This window comes from Lonchura striata, chromosome 1A (assembly GCF_050655825.1).
Source record: "Lonchura striata isolate lonStrDom1 chromosome 1A, ASM5065582v1, whole genome shotgun sequence".
Taxonomy (NCBI): Eukaryota; Metazoa; Chordata; class Aves; order Passeriformes; family Estrildidae; genus Lonchura; species Lonchura striata.
In genome coordinates this window covers 43,172,060-43,187,640 of record NC_140741.1, presented here as the reverse complement: position 1 = coordinate 43,187,640, position 15,581 = coordinate 43,172,060, and the positions used below count along the sequence as shown (strand labels likewise).

Genomic DNA, 15,581 nt, shown 5'->3' with positions numbered 1-15,581 from the left:
TTTTTTTTTTTTTTTTTTCCCATTATAGCCTTTTCCCTGAAATCTTATTTCTTTTAGCATGTAAGCGTGCTGTTGCAACACATTAATGTCCGGAAAAATATTTCTGATTAATAGCTGAAAAATTGCAGTTTTGGGACTGAATCTATGGAGAGGAATGATGAAAGGCTAACATTAGCTTAGTGAGACAAGGTAATGGGGAAAGAAAGTGAAGTTCCTTTTGACAGGAATAAAAAAGCAGACAAGAGGACATGGCTGTGTGACAGTTTCTGTCATAGCCACCAGCCCCTCCTTGTACCCATCTTCTCCTTGGCAACAAGGATCAAATTCAAGGCATAGATCCAGATAACTTCTTCATGCAGGGAGGAGGCAAAAATTAGAAATGTCAAAGCAGGCTTTAAACGGTTCCTTAGAAAAATTGATTCAGAGTTACTGAATCAAGACTTTAACTGAATCTTTCCTTCCCTCAAAAAGACGTACCCCCAAATGAAACCAAACTTCAATTGAAATAACATTTTCTTCTCCTAGCAAATATTGGCAGTAATGTGAAACAAAAAAGACTAAATTTTTCATCTTAGATCAAATTGGAGCAATTAATGTTGTTGGTTTTACTTTTTGAAGTTGAGTTGCTGTATCAAAAGGAGTAACTATTTGCACATCTTTAGCAGTTCTGCAGAATGCTAACAGAGGATGAACATTGTTTTATATGTAGTACTAGAGAAAGTGCAGCTAAAATTCAAAAGGGTGTTTAAAAGCTGTAAATGTAGTTACCTTGGATGATTCACAAGTGATGGTGAGGTTCCAGTAGGTACACACTTCATCACACTGAGGGCACATTATGATATTACCTCCTATGTTGGGGTCACATACTTCTTGGCTAAAAACAAAACTAGTCAGTTGCTCACCAGCACTAAATTCTTTAGTCCTTTTTCACACATAAACACAGTGCAATAATCTCAGGGAATTAAGGAATAATTTACCAGTGATCTGCATTCAAGAATTCCACCCCCACCCCTGCTCTGGCAAAATATCCCCATTTCCATTCATAGTCCTCATCTCAAAAATGGATGACACATGAAGAAAATAAATTTCCATCCCTTGTGCATAGTGGTAATTCTCAAAACTGCCCACACTAAAAATAAAACAGCTCTTAAAAGACCTCACGGTCTTCAGTAGGAAACCCACAGCTGCATGCTCACACATGCTATTGTAGCAAGTCTGAAGGGAGAAGGAAGACCAGCATGACCTAGCACAACAAGGAATAGCTGCAGAGCCCAAAGGGCTTCCTAGTCCCTGTGGTCTTCTAAACAGGAACAGACTGGAAATTGTGCAGAGGGGAGCTGCTGCAAGGGCTCACAGGTTTGCAGATCTGAATCCTAAGAGATGGCAAAGGAGCCTCCATCTCACACAAACTAACCCAGCATGGTGGAGGCTGGAAGGTAACGCAATTACTTCTTACCTGTACATCAGGGGGGTGAACACCAGGGAGGGAGGTGAGCTGTTTAACTGAACTATAATTCTGGCAAAAAAGTAATGGGTATAAACTGTGCACAGGAGTGGAGCTGTGGAACAGCCCTTCAGCATGGAACGTGAACACCCTTCCAGGAGGGGTTATACAACTGGATGGTCCTTTGACACAATGACATTATCTTTTTTCCCCTGGGTCATTTGGCCATAACTGAATTTTGTTGTGTTATGATGAGAGAATCTGTGCCACGGCTATGCATTGCCTTCCAAGGTATCCTGAGCAGCTGAAGACCCCTGTGCTGTTGCTCTTCTTATATTTTCACAAATTAGAGGAAAGAAATTTATAAAGTCTTTGGGTAAGGATTACCACAGTGAAAATGATGTATTATGGCAATTTGTATTGACTTCTGATTGACACTGTTTTCTTTGTGTTTCTACACTAGGTATGGCGAACCTCATGCAAAATATAAATAAAATTATGAATAGCAAACTCCCGGACATCTATCACTGTAATGGTTCATGGATATCCATTATTTATCTAATATTTTATGCCTTTGCCTTTAAATACACCATGGCAGTTGTTCTTGGGCCCTTTAATTTTGCCTCCTTCATTAAGCAGTGTCTTCCAAACCCGGTACTGTCCCCCTGTGTACAGGACTGATCAAAATTGTACGTGATATTAAACCAGGCCTGATCAGATACCTCCATGTGCAGTTGTCCTTTTTCAGGCATCCATATAGAAAACAGCCAACTCCTACAACCGCAGCCACAGTCAACATATTTGTGTAAAATCCCAGCCAAGCAAAGTAGATGCCAATTTTCTCTCCATAGTATTTCCTGTGGAGGAGAAAGGTGTGTGTATGTGTTTTTTTTTTTCTGAAACACAAGTAAATTTGCATTTCTGTTTCAAATGGCTCTTCAAATTTCACACATTTTATGCCAACCCATATTGTAATAGTCCTCTTGTTTCAGCTTTGGGATTGCAGTAGTATTGCATGCTTTTATAAAAGGATAGAATAGAAAAAAAGGAAAAAAAGATCATGCCTCGCAAAAGAAAAAATTTAAGTGGTTGCCTTTTCATAAATCAGCTCATCATGAAACCAATCTCAAATTATGCTCCTGTGCATGAGCTGATCTGGGTGTATGTATCTTCCCTCAGAACTGACCTGTGCCTCTTTGACTTCCCCAAAACCAGACCTATTATGTAGATTTCACATTCTCCCTGCATTAGTCCAATGCCAGTTACACCAACCTGATGAAATCCAGGGGTTGCTGTTTGAAAATATTTTTAGGATGAGCCCATTCTCTGTAGAGGAGATATCGTTCACTTGGGCAGTTGGGATCAGTCGACAGGTGCCTAAAACTTGACTGCAGAACAGAACAAGCATGAGAAGATAGCACTAAAATCTAAGCAGTGCAGCTCATCTCTCATCTCTACAGACAATCTCTATGCCACAAACTAGAGTCTGGAGGAGCTTTTAGATAGTCTTACTGCAAGCTAAGAAAAGGAGCAGCAGCTCTGAGAGCACACCAGGATTCAGGATAGAAGATTGTCAGAAAGGCACTGAATGCTAAAGTAAATGCTATACATATGTGAGCTGAAAATAGCAAGGACTCATCATTGAACTTAATCTAAGCACATGTCAGCATCTTGGCACTTAGGAATAGAAAATAAAAAAGGATCCATTCTAATTAGAAAACAGGACTGAACTAAAATGAATTTTAAGTAGCTTTAACATGCTACAGATGCTTTGCTTCAAAATAATACTGTACAAGAATACAGGCAGGAAAGACTGGGGGAAAAAAATCTAGGGCCTCTAGTCTCTGTTTTAAATTTAAAAGTGAGTTCACATGGAGATAATCTTTGTATTTCTTAGTAGGCTATAAAAAAAGCTATTTCAATAAAACCTATTTTTTTGAGACATTTCCCATTCTATATCTGTAATGCAACAGCATGAGTAATGTTTGTAGAAATCTATTGGCTACTTTTAATTTTCAGTATAGCTGTTATGTATAATTTCAACTGTATAAGAAGACAGTCATTAATTACTAGTCAAACCAAGTCCAAATTCCCCATGCCATGATAGAAATAGCCTGCAAGGCAGGTTTTAAATCTTTAAAAGGAAACCTTAAAAATGGCTAGTCACAAATTATATTAATTCTATTCTGTAAAGCTTTGATTACTTACAAGAAACATGGTTTGTCTTGATTCTGCCTTAAAAGTTTCTTTGAAAACTTTGGAGGCCTCCTAAATATTTTAAGCCAAGTCCATGCAGCTGAAGTAGTTATCATTCCTGACCTCCCATGATCTCAATGTCTCCTCGACAGAACACACCTTGGACACACAAATGGTGGCTCTGATGGGGACAAGTTCGGATGTTGTGGTTATGCAATAGATAGAATACAGAAAATCAGCCCTCAGTCTTTGCTCACTTTGCATTCACAGCCTCACATGGAGCTTTGTCCTTTGTCAAATATTATGTAATCTGATTTTTTTGTGCTATTGCTAGCCTTGGTATACAAAAAAATTTCAGTCTAACTTTCAAATAATATAATTTAAAAAGCTTCAGACGGGTAGCTGCAAAAGCTGGAGTTGTTATTATTGCGAGGTGAAACTGAAACCAGTGAAGCTTTTTTTCCACAAGATTCTGACGACACCTGTGAGGCATTGGACTGGCTGGGCAGAGTCTTCCTGTAGAAATCTGAGTCTCATGCATGAATGCTGCAGTGTTGGGGAACCAAGGGATTGTTTCTCACTGTGCGAGACTTTCACACATCCTAAAATGAGCTTTGTAGTCTACATCTTTATCAACAATGTTGATAGGAATTTTAGTATTGGAAAATTGCATACTAAGGAAACATTGATTTAGGACTGATCATGCAGTGTCTCATAGGAACTATCTCTCAGTCCAGGTACTTCATTGAAATACCTCTCCCAGAAAATACAAGTTTAAGAACTCTCAAGTGAAATATATTGTTTTTCATCTATAGAAATACATTTTTAACAACAGAGCCTTAGAAGAAAATCTCTTTAGCACAACCACATTCTTCTATGTAGATATAATATCAGTCCAGGAAAAAGGCAAAGATAGTTCTTCTATCCTTTGACATACCTAGAGGATATATATATCTAGATACAGTTCAGATCTCTATTTCAAAGTACATTTTAGTTACAAGCACTGGACTTACATCATGAAGAGGAAATGCTGCTTTGTAGATCCCAGTGTCCAGTAATTTGTTAATGCCAAACTTTTTCACATTATTTTTTGTTGCATACTCCACACGGGACAGGATAAAATGAACCTGAAATTTAAAAAAATATTTTTGCATCCTTGCAACCTGAACGAAATCATATACAGCTATATGTGTCTCAACATGCAATCAAGTTAAGAAAGAGTAAGCAGTGTAGATAAAATTAATTGCACAGGTTGTACAAGCCATTAAAATCCCTCCTTTAAATTCAAGTGGAAGAGAAATAGGATAAACTTAAGTAAAGTTTTCCTTCTGGATTGCCCAGACTATTTAATAAATCACATAGGACTACTGCATCTCAAACATTTTTAATTTTTTAGGATGTTTTAATGAAGGTAATTACACTGATTTGACACAAAGAATATCTTCTTTTTATGGGTAAATGCTAGAAATACTCCATGGACTTACAATTCGGCTTCTAGTTGCAGGATTGAAAAATGTGTCTTTGTCTTGGATATAGAAGTTGGACAAATGTTCCTTTTGAAAAGGGGCAGTGAAAAACTCTTGCTCAGGTTTGATGATATTTTCGTCCACCCTGAAGAGTCTACTGAACCAGCTGAAAGCTGAGGCTCGGGTTTTCAGGTCATTGTGTTGCAGGGGCATTTTGATGTGCATAACCTCGGCGTATGTGCACAGCACTTCCCAAGGTGCATGCACTTTCACAAAAATAAGTTTCTCATCCAAAACCTGAGATAAAAGAATATTGAAAAGAAGTATGAAAGCAAGCAACTTCTCATCTTAACAATTCTCGAACTATGTAGAATTTTCTTTCTCTTTACAACTCATAGGTGATCTAGTCAAAGTTGCATTCATTGTCCATCCCAGCAAATATATCATTGGCTTCCGTAAAAGTGCTGACATGAGGAAACACTCAGGCAGATGAAGGCATATAAAGGAGCAGACACAATATAAAAAATTTTGCATCAGATCACAAAGATGCTGCTAACAGAAGAAAGGTGGGCCTTTTTTTCTTGAGGGGAGAGAAATCTTACAGTGAATTTATATCTCCAGTTTCCTTAATCCCACAGGGGCAGCTCTGCTCTCAAAACAGCCATTCACACAGAGAACAACACTCACCGACCTCGTAGCTTCTAGTTGCAAGCCATTGTTTATCAGGTTTGATTCATATACTTGCCTCTTCCTCTGTTAAAAGACATTGAACGTAAAACATCTGTTCCAAATTTCACAAATATGTATGCATAGAAAAACGGAATTGCCTCCCCAAACCATCATTATGTTATCTCTATACCCCACTTGATAGCTACTGTGGTGATATGTACAGTCCTACCTACTAATTAATCTGAATCAGTTTTTCTGTCTGATATGCAATATTGCCTTCAAATGTTATCGTGGAGAACTTATCCTCTCAGTTTCTGGTACATTACAGAGGTGTTAAGTGTGACTCACATTTTGAAAATCTATAAATCTACTCTTGAAATTTTGATCTCTTTCACGTTGAGTGAATCTAAGTGAATCTTAATCTACATTAATCTTTCTTTAAAAAGTCTTCATCTCAAATGCTGCCCACCCCATTTTCCTTCCAGAAACCTGTAACTTCATGCTTTCACAGTAATCATACAAGTTCACACAGTGATTCAAACTGTAGTATACCAATATATTTTAGTCCATGGACTACATCCCCAAAGGAAGAAGCTGAGAGCTGTAGCACTTGTAGAGTCAGTGGTGCTATTCCAGAAGGACACAACAAGTTTTTCTCAGTAAAAATCAAATTTTTACTGGGTCATTTTAATTTCATTTCATAGTTACCAGCACTTGGCAGATAGTGAGTTACAAAAAAACTGAAATGCCTTTTTAATCTTGAATCTGCTTCTCCATACAAATGATCTCCTCCCAAGAAACACAGAAACATCCCCTTTTCCCTCAAATACAAAAAATACAACTCCATAGGGGATTTACAAGAAATTTTGAAACTTCATGTGAAGCAATCAAATTTAAAAGCTATCTGCACCAACTGGGTAGTTTCTCAATGATTTGTTTGTTTATGTGAGTCAAGGGTAGCCAGCTCTCCCTGAACTACAGACTGCGTGTTGAAATACCAGCCTGGGTAACGCGGGGCACCTGTAGGCAGCTGGGGCTGGGCTCTTAAGTGAGCAGTTTGCTGGAAGAAGATGAATTTAATGCACTGGGGACTGAGAGCTTTATTCCTGTACCAGGTTCGGCTAGGGCTGCAGGGAGGTTCTCAGGGTAACCTGGGGGTACTACTTTCTTCCTCCCAGATTCCTTTCATGCCACTGGCCAATTTCTTTGTTGATTAATATGTGCTTAAATGAATTGGCATCTCCCACTACAGGAACCTAAAGAAGAAGGACCCAGTGCTTTTTGTCATGTGGATCTCTATAGCAAGACCTGTGCACAGGATCCAGACCTGTTGCTACTGTGAACAAACAAAGTCAATGAATGACTGTCTAGATAAAAGTCTTGGGAACTTTGATAGGTTCATAGAAAGTGGTCCTTGGGGCTAGACTCGAGGCTCACCCACTCTAGGGGCAAAAAGATGCTTCAGCAAATGGGTAAAAATCTTCAGAAGTTCCACAAGAGCAGGTCAGTTTTATACCCAAATAAGTTTCATCCAGTTCTTGAATATTTTAAGATGGTTATAAGTTCCCAAACAAGAAAATGCTATTTTTCCAAAACTCTAGCAAGTCTTGAAATTAATAATTATAGAACTGAATAACAGTATGAACATCCTACCCCATTTATAGTTTGTTAGTTGTCAGCTGTAGCAGCTGCATGTGGAAATGATCTCAATTGACTAATTTCATATTTTGTGAAAAAGTATTTTTCTTATCTGTTTTGGGTTTTCTGTCTTTTTTTTTTTTCAGTGAATATCACCTTCTACTCAAGCTAGGCACAAGAAGAGCCAAATATTTAAATCTGGCTTTTTTCCCCCCCTCTCTCATCAATACTTACCACTTTTGTCCTTATTCCTTGCTTTTTTCAGGAAAAAAACCACAAACCCAGGTTTTGATAGCACTCTCCATGTCTTAGTAATTCACTTGGCTAGTGGGGACAGTATAATGCTGTTTATATTTTTTTTCTTGTATATATGTGTGTGTGTGTGTAATACAGACATTTATGATGTGTATGTCTAATTATCTTTGTACTGACAGTTCTAACTTAAAATCACAAATGTGAATGAGTGTTTTTCTTGCAGTAATATATTCTCTTTCATTTTCAAGATATTCACTATTTCATAGATAACAGTGTTCTCCAGTCTCCTTAAAGTTAAAGCTTTTCAGCCACCTTGGCTTCTAAGTAAGCTATATAATGATTTCCAATTTTTGTTTTATCAAAACTCAACCTTCTTACCAGTTCATTAATATATGTAATACACAACACACAGGAGTTTGTCACTCTAGTAGTAACACTTCTGCCATTTCATCCCACCTCTTTGCTTCTTCCATATTCATGTGGCTGTTTCTCAAGTGAATACTACTCAGTCATTAAAGTATTTCAACCCAAGTTCTGCTTTGTTCCATCAAAGAAACCAGGCAGGGGCCTAAATGTCTGTTTCATTTTCTTTCTAAATAGCATAAAAACAGATGCAGAACAATTCTCATTTGTAGAAATCTAATAGTATTTTTCAAAAACTTTTAATCAGATTCCTTTAATAATTCATTATGGCAAGGAGTTCCCAAAATTAATTTTGCTCTCAAAATCTTAGATGAATGTTGACAATATTAAGGTTTCTAATAATGCATAAATTCAAATCATGAGAAACAAAGCCTCTGGGAGGCTTTGTTAATTAGGGGCTTGGCTATTTTACATAAATGATTGAATTATGTGTATAATGATCTATGAAGGAGCTAGACTTTTACCCAGAGGAGTCTACAGTGGTTTTGCATTGACTGGGGAGTACAGTATATAGATATAACAGTTTATTAGGCTGGAAGGAGGAGACCAGACAAAGTTTTATTTTAGTAGCTGGCATTTTGCTCAGTTACCTGCAAGGCAAAGGTGCAATAATAAAGTAATCATGGTGATACTGCTGATCTAAATCTGACATAGGTTTTGATGACTGAATGGCTAGTCAATAGACTAAGACATCTAGGATGCATAATCACACAGAGTCTTAAGAAAATGAAAGCAGAATGTAAGTAAATGTCAAGTATTACAGACATGTGGAAGGATCAGCTCTTGTGAGCTGCTTTGTGCACCACAGTCCTTTCAATTTCTGGTGATTATCTTTCGAGGTTGAGGAGATTAACAAGATTGTGGGTCTGGAGATTGGTAGCAGACGAGTAGCACTTTTCCCCCTGTGCGTTGTAAATTGTAGGGATGACTTGTTTTGATTACAGTGACAGAAGAACACCAACTCATATCTTTGCTAAGTTTCTTTTGTGCAAAGAGAAAAGTTCTGTACCACAATATCAATGTGGGTTCAGGGGGGAAATCCTAACAAAAAAGAGAGCTTGAATAGCCTCCTGTGCCTTTCCTGACAGGCAGATAAATCACAGTCAATAAGAGAAAGTAGATGGGACCCAAAGCCTCCCCTATGGAAAACAGCTGAAGGAAGTGAAGAGGATCATTGTATCAATATTAGCTGCCTCACAGTTTCTTTGATGGTGTTTGGAAGCTTTCCTCAAAGTCCCACCTCTCAGCATCAGAAAACTTATTGATTGAGAAGCTTTGCTTGGTAAGCTTCTTTCCCTTTTGTTTGAAGACAATCATAAAAATGTGAAACAGGACATGCTACAGAGAATAAGCCCCCAAAAATGCAAACCCAAAGAACTCCAAAAACATATTTTCTGATATACCCTTTGATTTTAAGCCAGCTTCATAGTTTTTTGCAACCTGATCCATGACCACACATTACTGGTAATACTGCAGTTTAGCCCTGCCCTCAACAACAGCTTCCAGCCACCCTGTTTGGAAAGACCCATTTCTGTCTTAAAAATGTATGTAGTAACTGCAGAGTAACTCCCTCCTTCTATCTGTTTTCATATTCTTCTGTCATCCTTCCTTCTAAAACAGTAAAATTTGGGTTTGTTGTTGCCTCAGGAACAGAGGTTTTATTTCAGTGACTTTCTGCTTCAAAACCAAACCATTCAGCTGAAATGAAGGCAGGTGTGGCAACCCTCCTCCCAGTGCCGAAGGTCCCTGCCATAATTATCAGACTTCCTGAGCAGGCATGCTTCCTGACTTCCTGAGTAGGCACCACAGGCATGAAGAGCCTGTCATTCTCTACTGCCTCAAATCACTGCATCAAATGGCACAGAGATACCCTTTTACCTGTAAACCCAGTGCCATTCTCTCACTGCAGGTATGACACATGCTAAGCAGTGGGATAAGTATAATTCTTGTTTGAAAAGTCACCCAAACTTATTTTTGGTCATGGTTTTTCTTTTTGTGGTTTTATTGTTGTTAGTTATCTGAGCTAGACAAGTATAGAGGCAGGAACTGTTCATGATTTGCTTATGAAAACAAAGTTCTCCAGCTCTGTTGAAGTTCTCAGTAACACTACTTAAAAAACCCCAACAAGATGTGTGTAATATTCTCCATGAGTGATAGTTTCATTCAATTAAAAAAAAAACAAAAACAAAATCCATCTATTTCTAAGAAGCACAAATTCCTTCATGGCTGGAAATGAAGGTTCTTCCCACATTCCAATTTAAATTACTGGCAGTCTTTCTGCTTATTTCTGTTGGGGAGAAATAGATGGACTAAAATGACATTCTGCGTTGATTTATCTGGAATCTACCTTTCTGGCCCTGATCCTTTGACTTTCAACAGTGAGCTCCTTGAGGACCTCAACAGATGAAACTAGTATTTGGGAGCATTCCTCAAGAGGCTGGCAATATTTAAATTCTATTCTGATGGTAAGCTGTCCTGACAAATAGGGTACATAAATTGTAGATTTAAAATACATGCTTTGAGCAAGAATTTCAATTGCTTGCAAGGTACATTTTCTGGAATCTTCTCCTGGCAGTCTCATTTTTGCTAGTGCTTGCAAAATTAATTGTATACCAACTTTAAAAAGTTTGGAGCTTGAATTGAGCTGCATATTTGAAACTTACCTACTAGCTTTTGGATCTATAAATTATGTTAGAAACTTCCCTGAGGTTGTCATTTCATTAGTTTGACTTTGCCTACCCTAAACCAGATTTCAGAAACAGATGAAAATAAGAGAAGTCCTGTGGATCTCCAAGAGCTTCAGTGTAGCAGCCAGGGGCCCTGCAAGGCCTCCCTGGCGGTCACTTGCCTAAGATAAGAAATGCCCACTCATGATGACTGGACCCAAGTAGCCCCTCTTCTGCATTCGGACCCTTGTTATCTCTCTGTAAGACCATAGGCCATATTCGCCTTGACCCTGGGTATTGGACAATTTCCAGCACCTTGGTATCCTATATAAACCCCCATTTCTGCCCAGTTTGGCACTGAGACTCTTCGCAGGAGCTGCCAGCAAAGGCACCGCTGTGGAACTGCACACAGCCTTCTCCTCTCTCCCTGCATCTGTCCAGGGCGCTTAGCAAGCAAAGAGCTGAAATCACTGAAGAGCTGAATTCACCAAAGAGCTGTTCTTTCTTAAGTGCTGAGCTGCTTGCTAAGATTGCCCATGGCTGAGAGCCTGTCTGAGGGACCTGGACAGGTTGTGCTTATCAGCCCAGCACTATCCAGGACACCTACGGCAGCCAGGGTCAACGGACTCCGGGCCCCAGGCCGTATTCAGAGTCCCATTTTTTTTTCCTTCTATCAAATCACACCCATGTTTTATTTCCTGCTGTCCTCTGAGCTATTTTCCCAGGAATATTGCTTACTACTATAAACCAATGCTGGACCATTCCATTACATTTATCCAATTATTCAGAAAAAGAGGAGAAAGCCATTCAAATCCAATACAATGATACTCCCAGGATCTGAGTCTTCTCTTGCTGCAGAAGAACATGTGGATCTGTGCCCTGTTTCTCTGAATCCAGTAAATTGGATACCTAGGTTGTGGTCTGATTTTCAAATCCTTCTGTCTAAACTCAGTAAGAATTTGGGGACTCCTTCACATTTATAATGTATCATTAAAAACCCACACACTGCAGCACACAAAACATTTCACTTCGGAAATCTACAGATGCCCACTAACAATTTGGATTCCGAAGTGACTTCCATATCATGCAATTAGGTGGGGAGCTGTGTGTGTCAGACAGATTTTTTCCCAGTGACAAATCTCTAGATTTCACAGACCAGTAACACTGCACATAACCAGTAGAAAACTTGCTCCTGACTCCAGTGACTTGAGGATGTCACCCTATGAGAACAGACTTCACTGAATCTTCTATACTTCAGTAAACTGGAGTTTCCAAATTCTGAGCACAATAGAGCTCTGGATAATAGCTCTATAAAACTGTCAGGGAAGTCAAAGGAAGAGTAGCATGAGCAAGGAGCTCCATGCTTAAAGCACCCTGAATGACACAAGATACTGCTGATAAAATTTGGCATTTTCAGTTCATCATTGATTAGACAGTGATGTATACAGTATTTAAAACTGATTGTACATGGCAATGCTTCTTATTTTGGTTGCATTTCATCACAAGGGTGGAAGTCATTTGTCTCAGAAAAAATTACAACCAAATGAACAGCAATGTCAGTAAAGACAAGCTATCAAGTAGGTTTTATGCCAACATTGATGAAATATGACTGTATTTTGGGCATCTTAATTTCAATCTCAGATATGAGGTATAAGTGTACAGTCCCCCTGTTGCTTCAGCTTCTACTTATGCATGAAATACTGGTTTTGGCTTCATTCTGACACATCCCAGTCACGCTAGGCTCGTGTGTCACTCTCCTGGCTGTACTGTCCATACAGGTTTTGTTGGCCACTTTGCTGTCAGGCTGCACAGCTGGCTCTTGTTCAGCTTGCTCTTCACGAAAACTACCAGGGCATCCTCCACAGAACTGCTCCCCAGCTGCTCAGTCTTCCCCTTATCTGGTCACTTGTCTGATATGGTCTTGTTCTCATATGTGTTGCATGTAGGTAGATTGCTTCCTCTTCCTCAGCACACCACAGAGTCAATGTGACTGCAGATCTTTGTGGAACTAAGACCTTGGAAACTAATGTTTTTATGCAAGTACCTACTTACAATCTCCTGGTCTAATTATTAATGGTTTCATTCTGGCTAATGTCTTAACATTAATGCTGCACTGAAAATACTACTCCACTGCTCACATTTAATTTCCATCACTGCTTAGAAAAGATGCTCATTATATTTTTAATACATTTGGGCAATGGCCAAGTATTACAAACATAAATGTAAAATGCTAATTGATAAAAACAATTCTTTCCAAAGGGGCAGCTTTTTTTTCTAATTACCTCTTTCAATTAATTAATATTGCTGATCCTCTGATCATGTGTAATACAACATCCACCCACAGCAGGACTCCCTCAAACCCTACTAACGACATTCCTTATGGCTGTCCTGTTAATGCCAACAACAACACTGTGTAATGAGTATCAACCAACTTAGCTACAGGCCTTTTTACTCCTACTCTTCTATTTCCTAACTGCAAATTATTATTTGTATATGAGCTGCTTTAAGTGATATCTTTGTCCATGCCTGTCTCTACAAGAGGCTGCTATTGGAACATGGATTATTACTAAATCAGAGGAGGATGTGGGCGGGTGGGGGAGTGGGGATGTGGGTGGGAGCAGATGCCAAGGGAACAATCTCAGGCATGCTTATTTCTCAGACAGTTCAGTGGCATGGCTGAGTTTGTTTTTGTGACCCTAGATGCCATAATGAATGTAGTCCTCTGATGGAACCGAACAAAGAATAATAGTTGAAATTATTAAAGAATAATAGTTAATCTATTATTGTGCTTTATTACTAACGAGCTATGGAGCTATGGATGCTAAGGAGCATCAAGAAATCACTGGCTTGAGTCAGAAACTTTGCAAGGTCTCTAGCAAGGTTAAAGCTGCTGAAGTGCCAAGGGAAAGAATTGTACGGGGAGAAATTCTGGTGGCAGATGTACAGATATTTCCCTTAAACAACTTAGCTACATCATCAGAAGTCAGCAGAATGTCAGCAGCTGTCTTGCTTTGAACTGGAGCAACTGGTCAGCCAGTTCCTTTGGGTTCCTATGAATACACTGATTTTATTACCAAAGTCCATTAGGGGCCTAATTGTATCACTGTAGGTACAGAGAGATCTTGTGAAGATCTTGGTGTCTAACCGGACACTGGCATTTTCCTTCTCACACCTTCTGAAAGGTGGCCTCCCAGGAGGATGCTCTGAGGTCACCAAGCATACACTGACAGAGGCAATGTGCAGTGCTCTGCCCATCTACACAGCAATCTTGCAGCTCAAGCCCTGTTCTCTGCTCAGTTTGATGGGCTTCAGTCACCCAGCTCCCGAGAGTACTCTGAGGATAAGACAAAGCAATTGCTATTCTGGGTGAGGGCACTGTCCTTTCTGCCCACAGCTCTAACACCCAATATATGAAAAATAACTTACCTTTTGCTTTTTACGATCACTCCTCTTATGAGCAATTTTTTTACTTTCATCTTCATACACCAAAACAAAGTCAATTCTTCGCCGCCCATCTTTGAAGAACAAGGAGTCAGGCTTATCATCAAAATCCACCTGAAAGGCAGATGGCATAGGTTAATATGAAGATCTTTACTTGCTAGTTACTTACTTGCTTCCCTTTACACAGTATTTCAGGAAAAATAGAAATCCAATATTATCAGCCTTGTGTAACAGAAAGCCAAAAATTACAAAGTTGCACAGAGTAAAATGAAGAGAAAGAAATTATCCAGAGGAATTTGTCAGGTCTCTGCATGACATCAAATCAACAGAACCTTGATCAAACGTTCTTCTTTAAAAATGGTACATTAGCTTTCCATAATGAGAGAAGCTCTGGGATGCAGCATCAGTACCAAATAACACATCTGTCTAGTAATTTGTACACCATCATGGACATATCATTAGATAGTTTGTCTACAAGATTGTTGTTGCCTGATGGGAGTCTCAGAATTAGTGCATTCCCATCTGTTCTCTTACCTGAACAAATGTAAGCATCTCTGCAATTACTAAAAAAAAAACAAACAAAAAAACCAACAAATAAAAGCAGTAGCAGTAGCTTTGTGCGTGCTTATACTTAAACCCACTGCTGCCAAAAGAACAAAGAACATGGTCAGAGCAGAGATGAGATCTCCAAACAGACACATATTATGTGGATTTATTTCTCGTTTTATCTGCAACAACTCAGCAAGCAAAACCACATTGTTGTGTGCCACACATCTATCATGTTATAACAGACGTCAAAATCAAAAGTTTTAATATATCCATAAGCCATTATCTAGTCCCTAGAGGAAAGTAGGATAGATTGTCATATCCACTAATAACATCTTAATGTGTTATTTCATGTGTGAAATGATACAGATACTTTGGTGACAGGGAAACCTGAATGCTTGAATAATGACTTTGTATTTTCTTTGAGTACTCTGGGGGCAATATCACACATTACCAACCCCCTCCTTTCAGGTAATATACAGCTGTAATGTTATCTGAATCATGCTATGCAATGTGCACCAACTTTTCAGGTACTTGGCCAAACCCGTCCATGCTGTTAATGGAGGCGGTGCCACTGAAGTTGACAGATGCTGAAAGCCTGAAGTGGGACTCAGCATGGCATTAGAGGCAGGAACATCTCCAAAGCTGGCAAGGCTCCCACACAGAACTACAGAGGAGCCTTGGCCTCCAGCTGCATGGGAATGGAGGGTAGGCCAAGCTAGGATCAGGTCAGGAAAAATGACACAGAATAATCTCTTGCATTTGCTGTGGATGTGTCAATGATTTCCAGATGTTCCATGCCTGGAATTTCCCTGTCAGTTCAGACCAAATGTTGTG

The 15,581-nt window shown here is 39.1% G+C and overlaps 1 protein-coding gene and 1 long non-coding RNA gene across 5 annotated transcripts in view; one reads left to right on the top strand and one right to left on the bottom strand.

Moving 5' to 3' along the window:
- Positions 1-15,581, bottom strand: part of ANO6 (anoctamin 6) — a 70,119-nt gene that overhangs the window by 20,495 nt on the left and 34,043 nt on the right. For all 3 annotated transcript variants that reach the window (XM_021547411.3, XM_085570256.1, XM_077783485.2), the window contains 7 exons: positions 14,184-14,312; positions 5,794-5,859; positions 5,125-5,403; positions 4,654-4,767; positions 2,717-2,832; positions 2,167-2,301; positions 769-874 (listed from right to left, as the gene is read on the bottom strand). In XM_021547411.3, coding sequence (XP_021403086.3) covers positions 769-874; positions 2,167-2,301; positions 2,717-2,832; positions 4,654-4,767; positions 5,125-5,403; positions 5,794-5,859; positions 14,184-14,312 — 945 coding nt within the window. The remainder of the gene's footprint in view (positions 1-768; positions 875-2,166; positions 2,302-2,716; positions 2,833-4,653; positions 4,768-5,124; positions 5,404-5,793; positions 5,860-14,183; positions 14,313-15,581) is intronic.
- Positions 1-15,581, top strand: part of LOC110479858 (uncharacterized) — a 135,395-nt gene that overhangs the window by 100,281 nt on the left and 19,533 nt on the right. For both annotated transcript variants that reach the window (XR_014952318.1, XR_014952317.1), the window contains exon 5: positions 1-15,581. This exon is cut by the window's left edge and continues 20,956 nt beyond it; it is cut by the window's right edge and continues 19,533 nt beyond it. This is a non-coding gene — a long non-coding RNA (uncharacterized LOC110479858).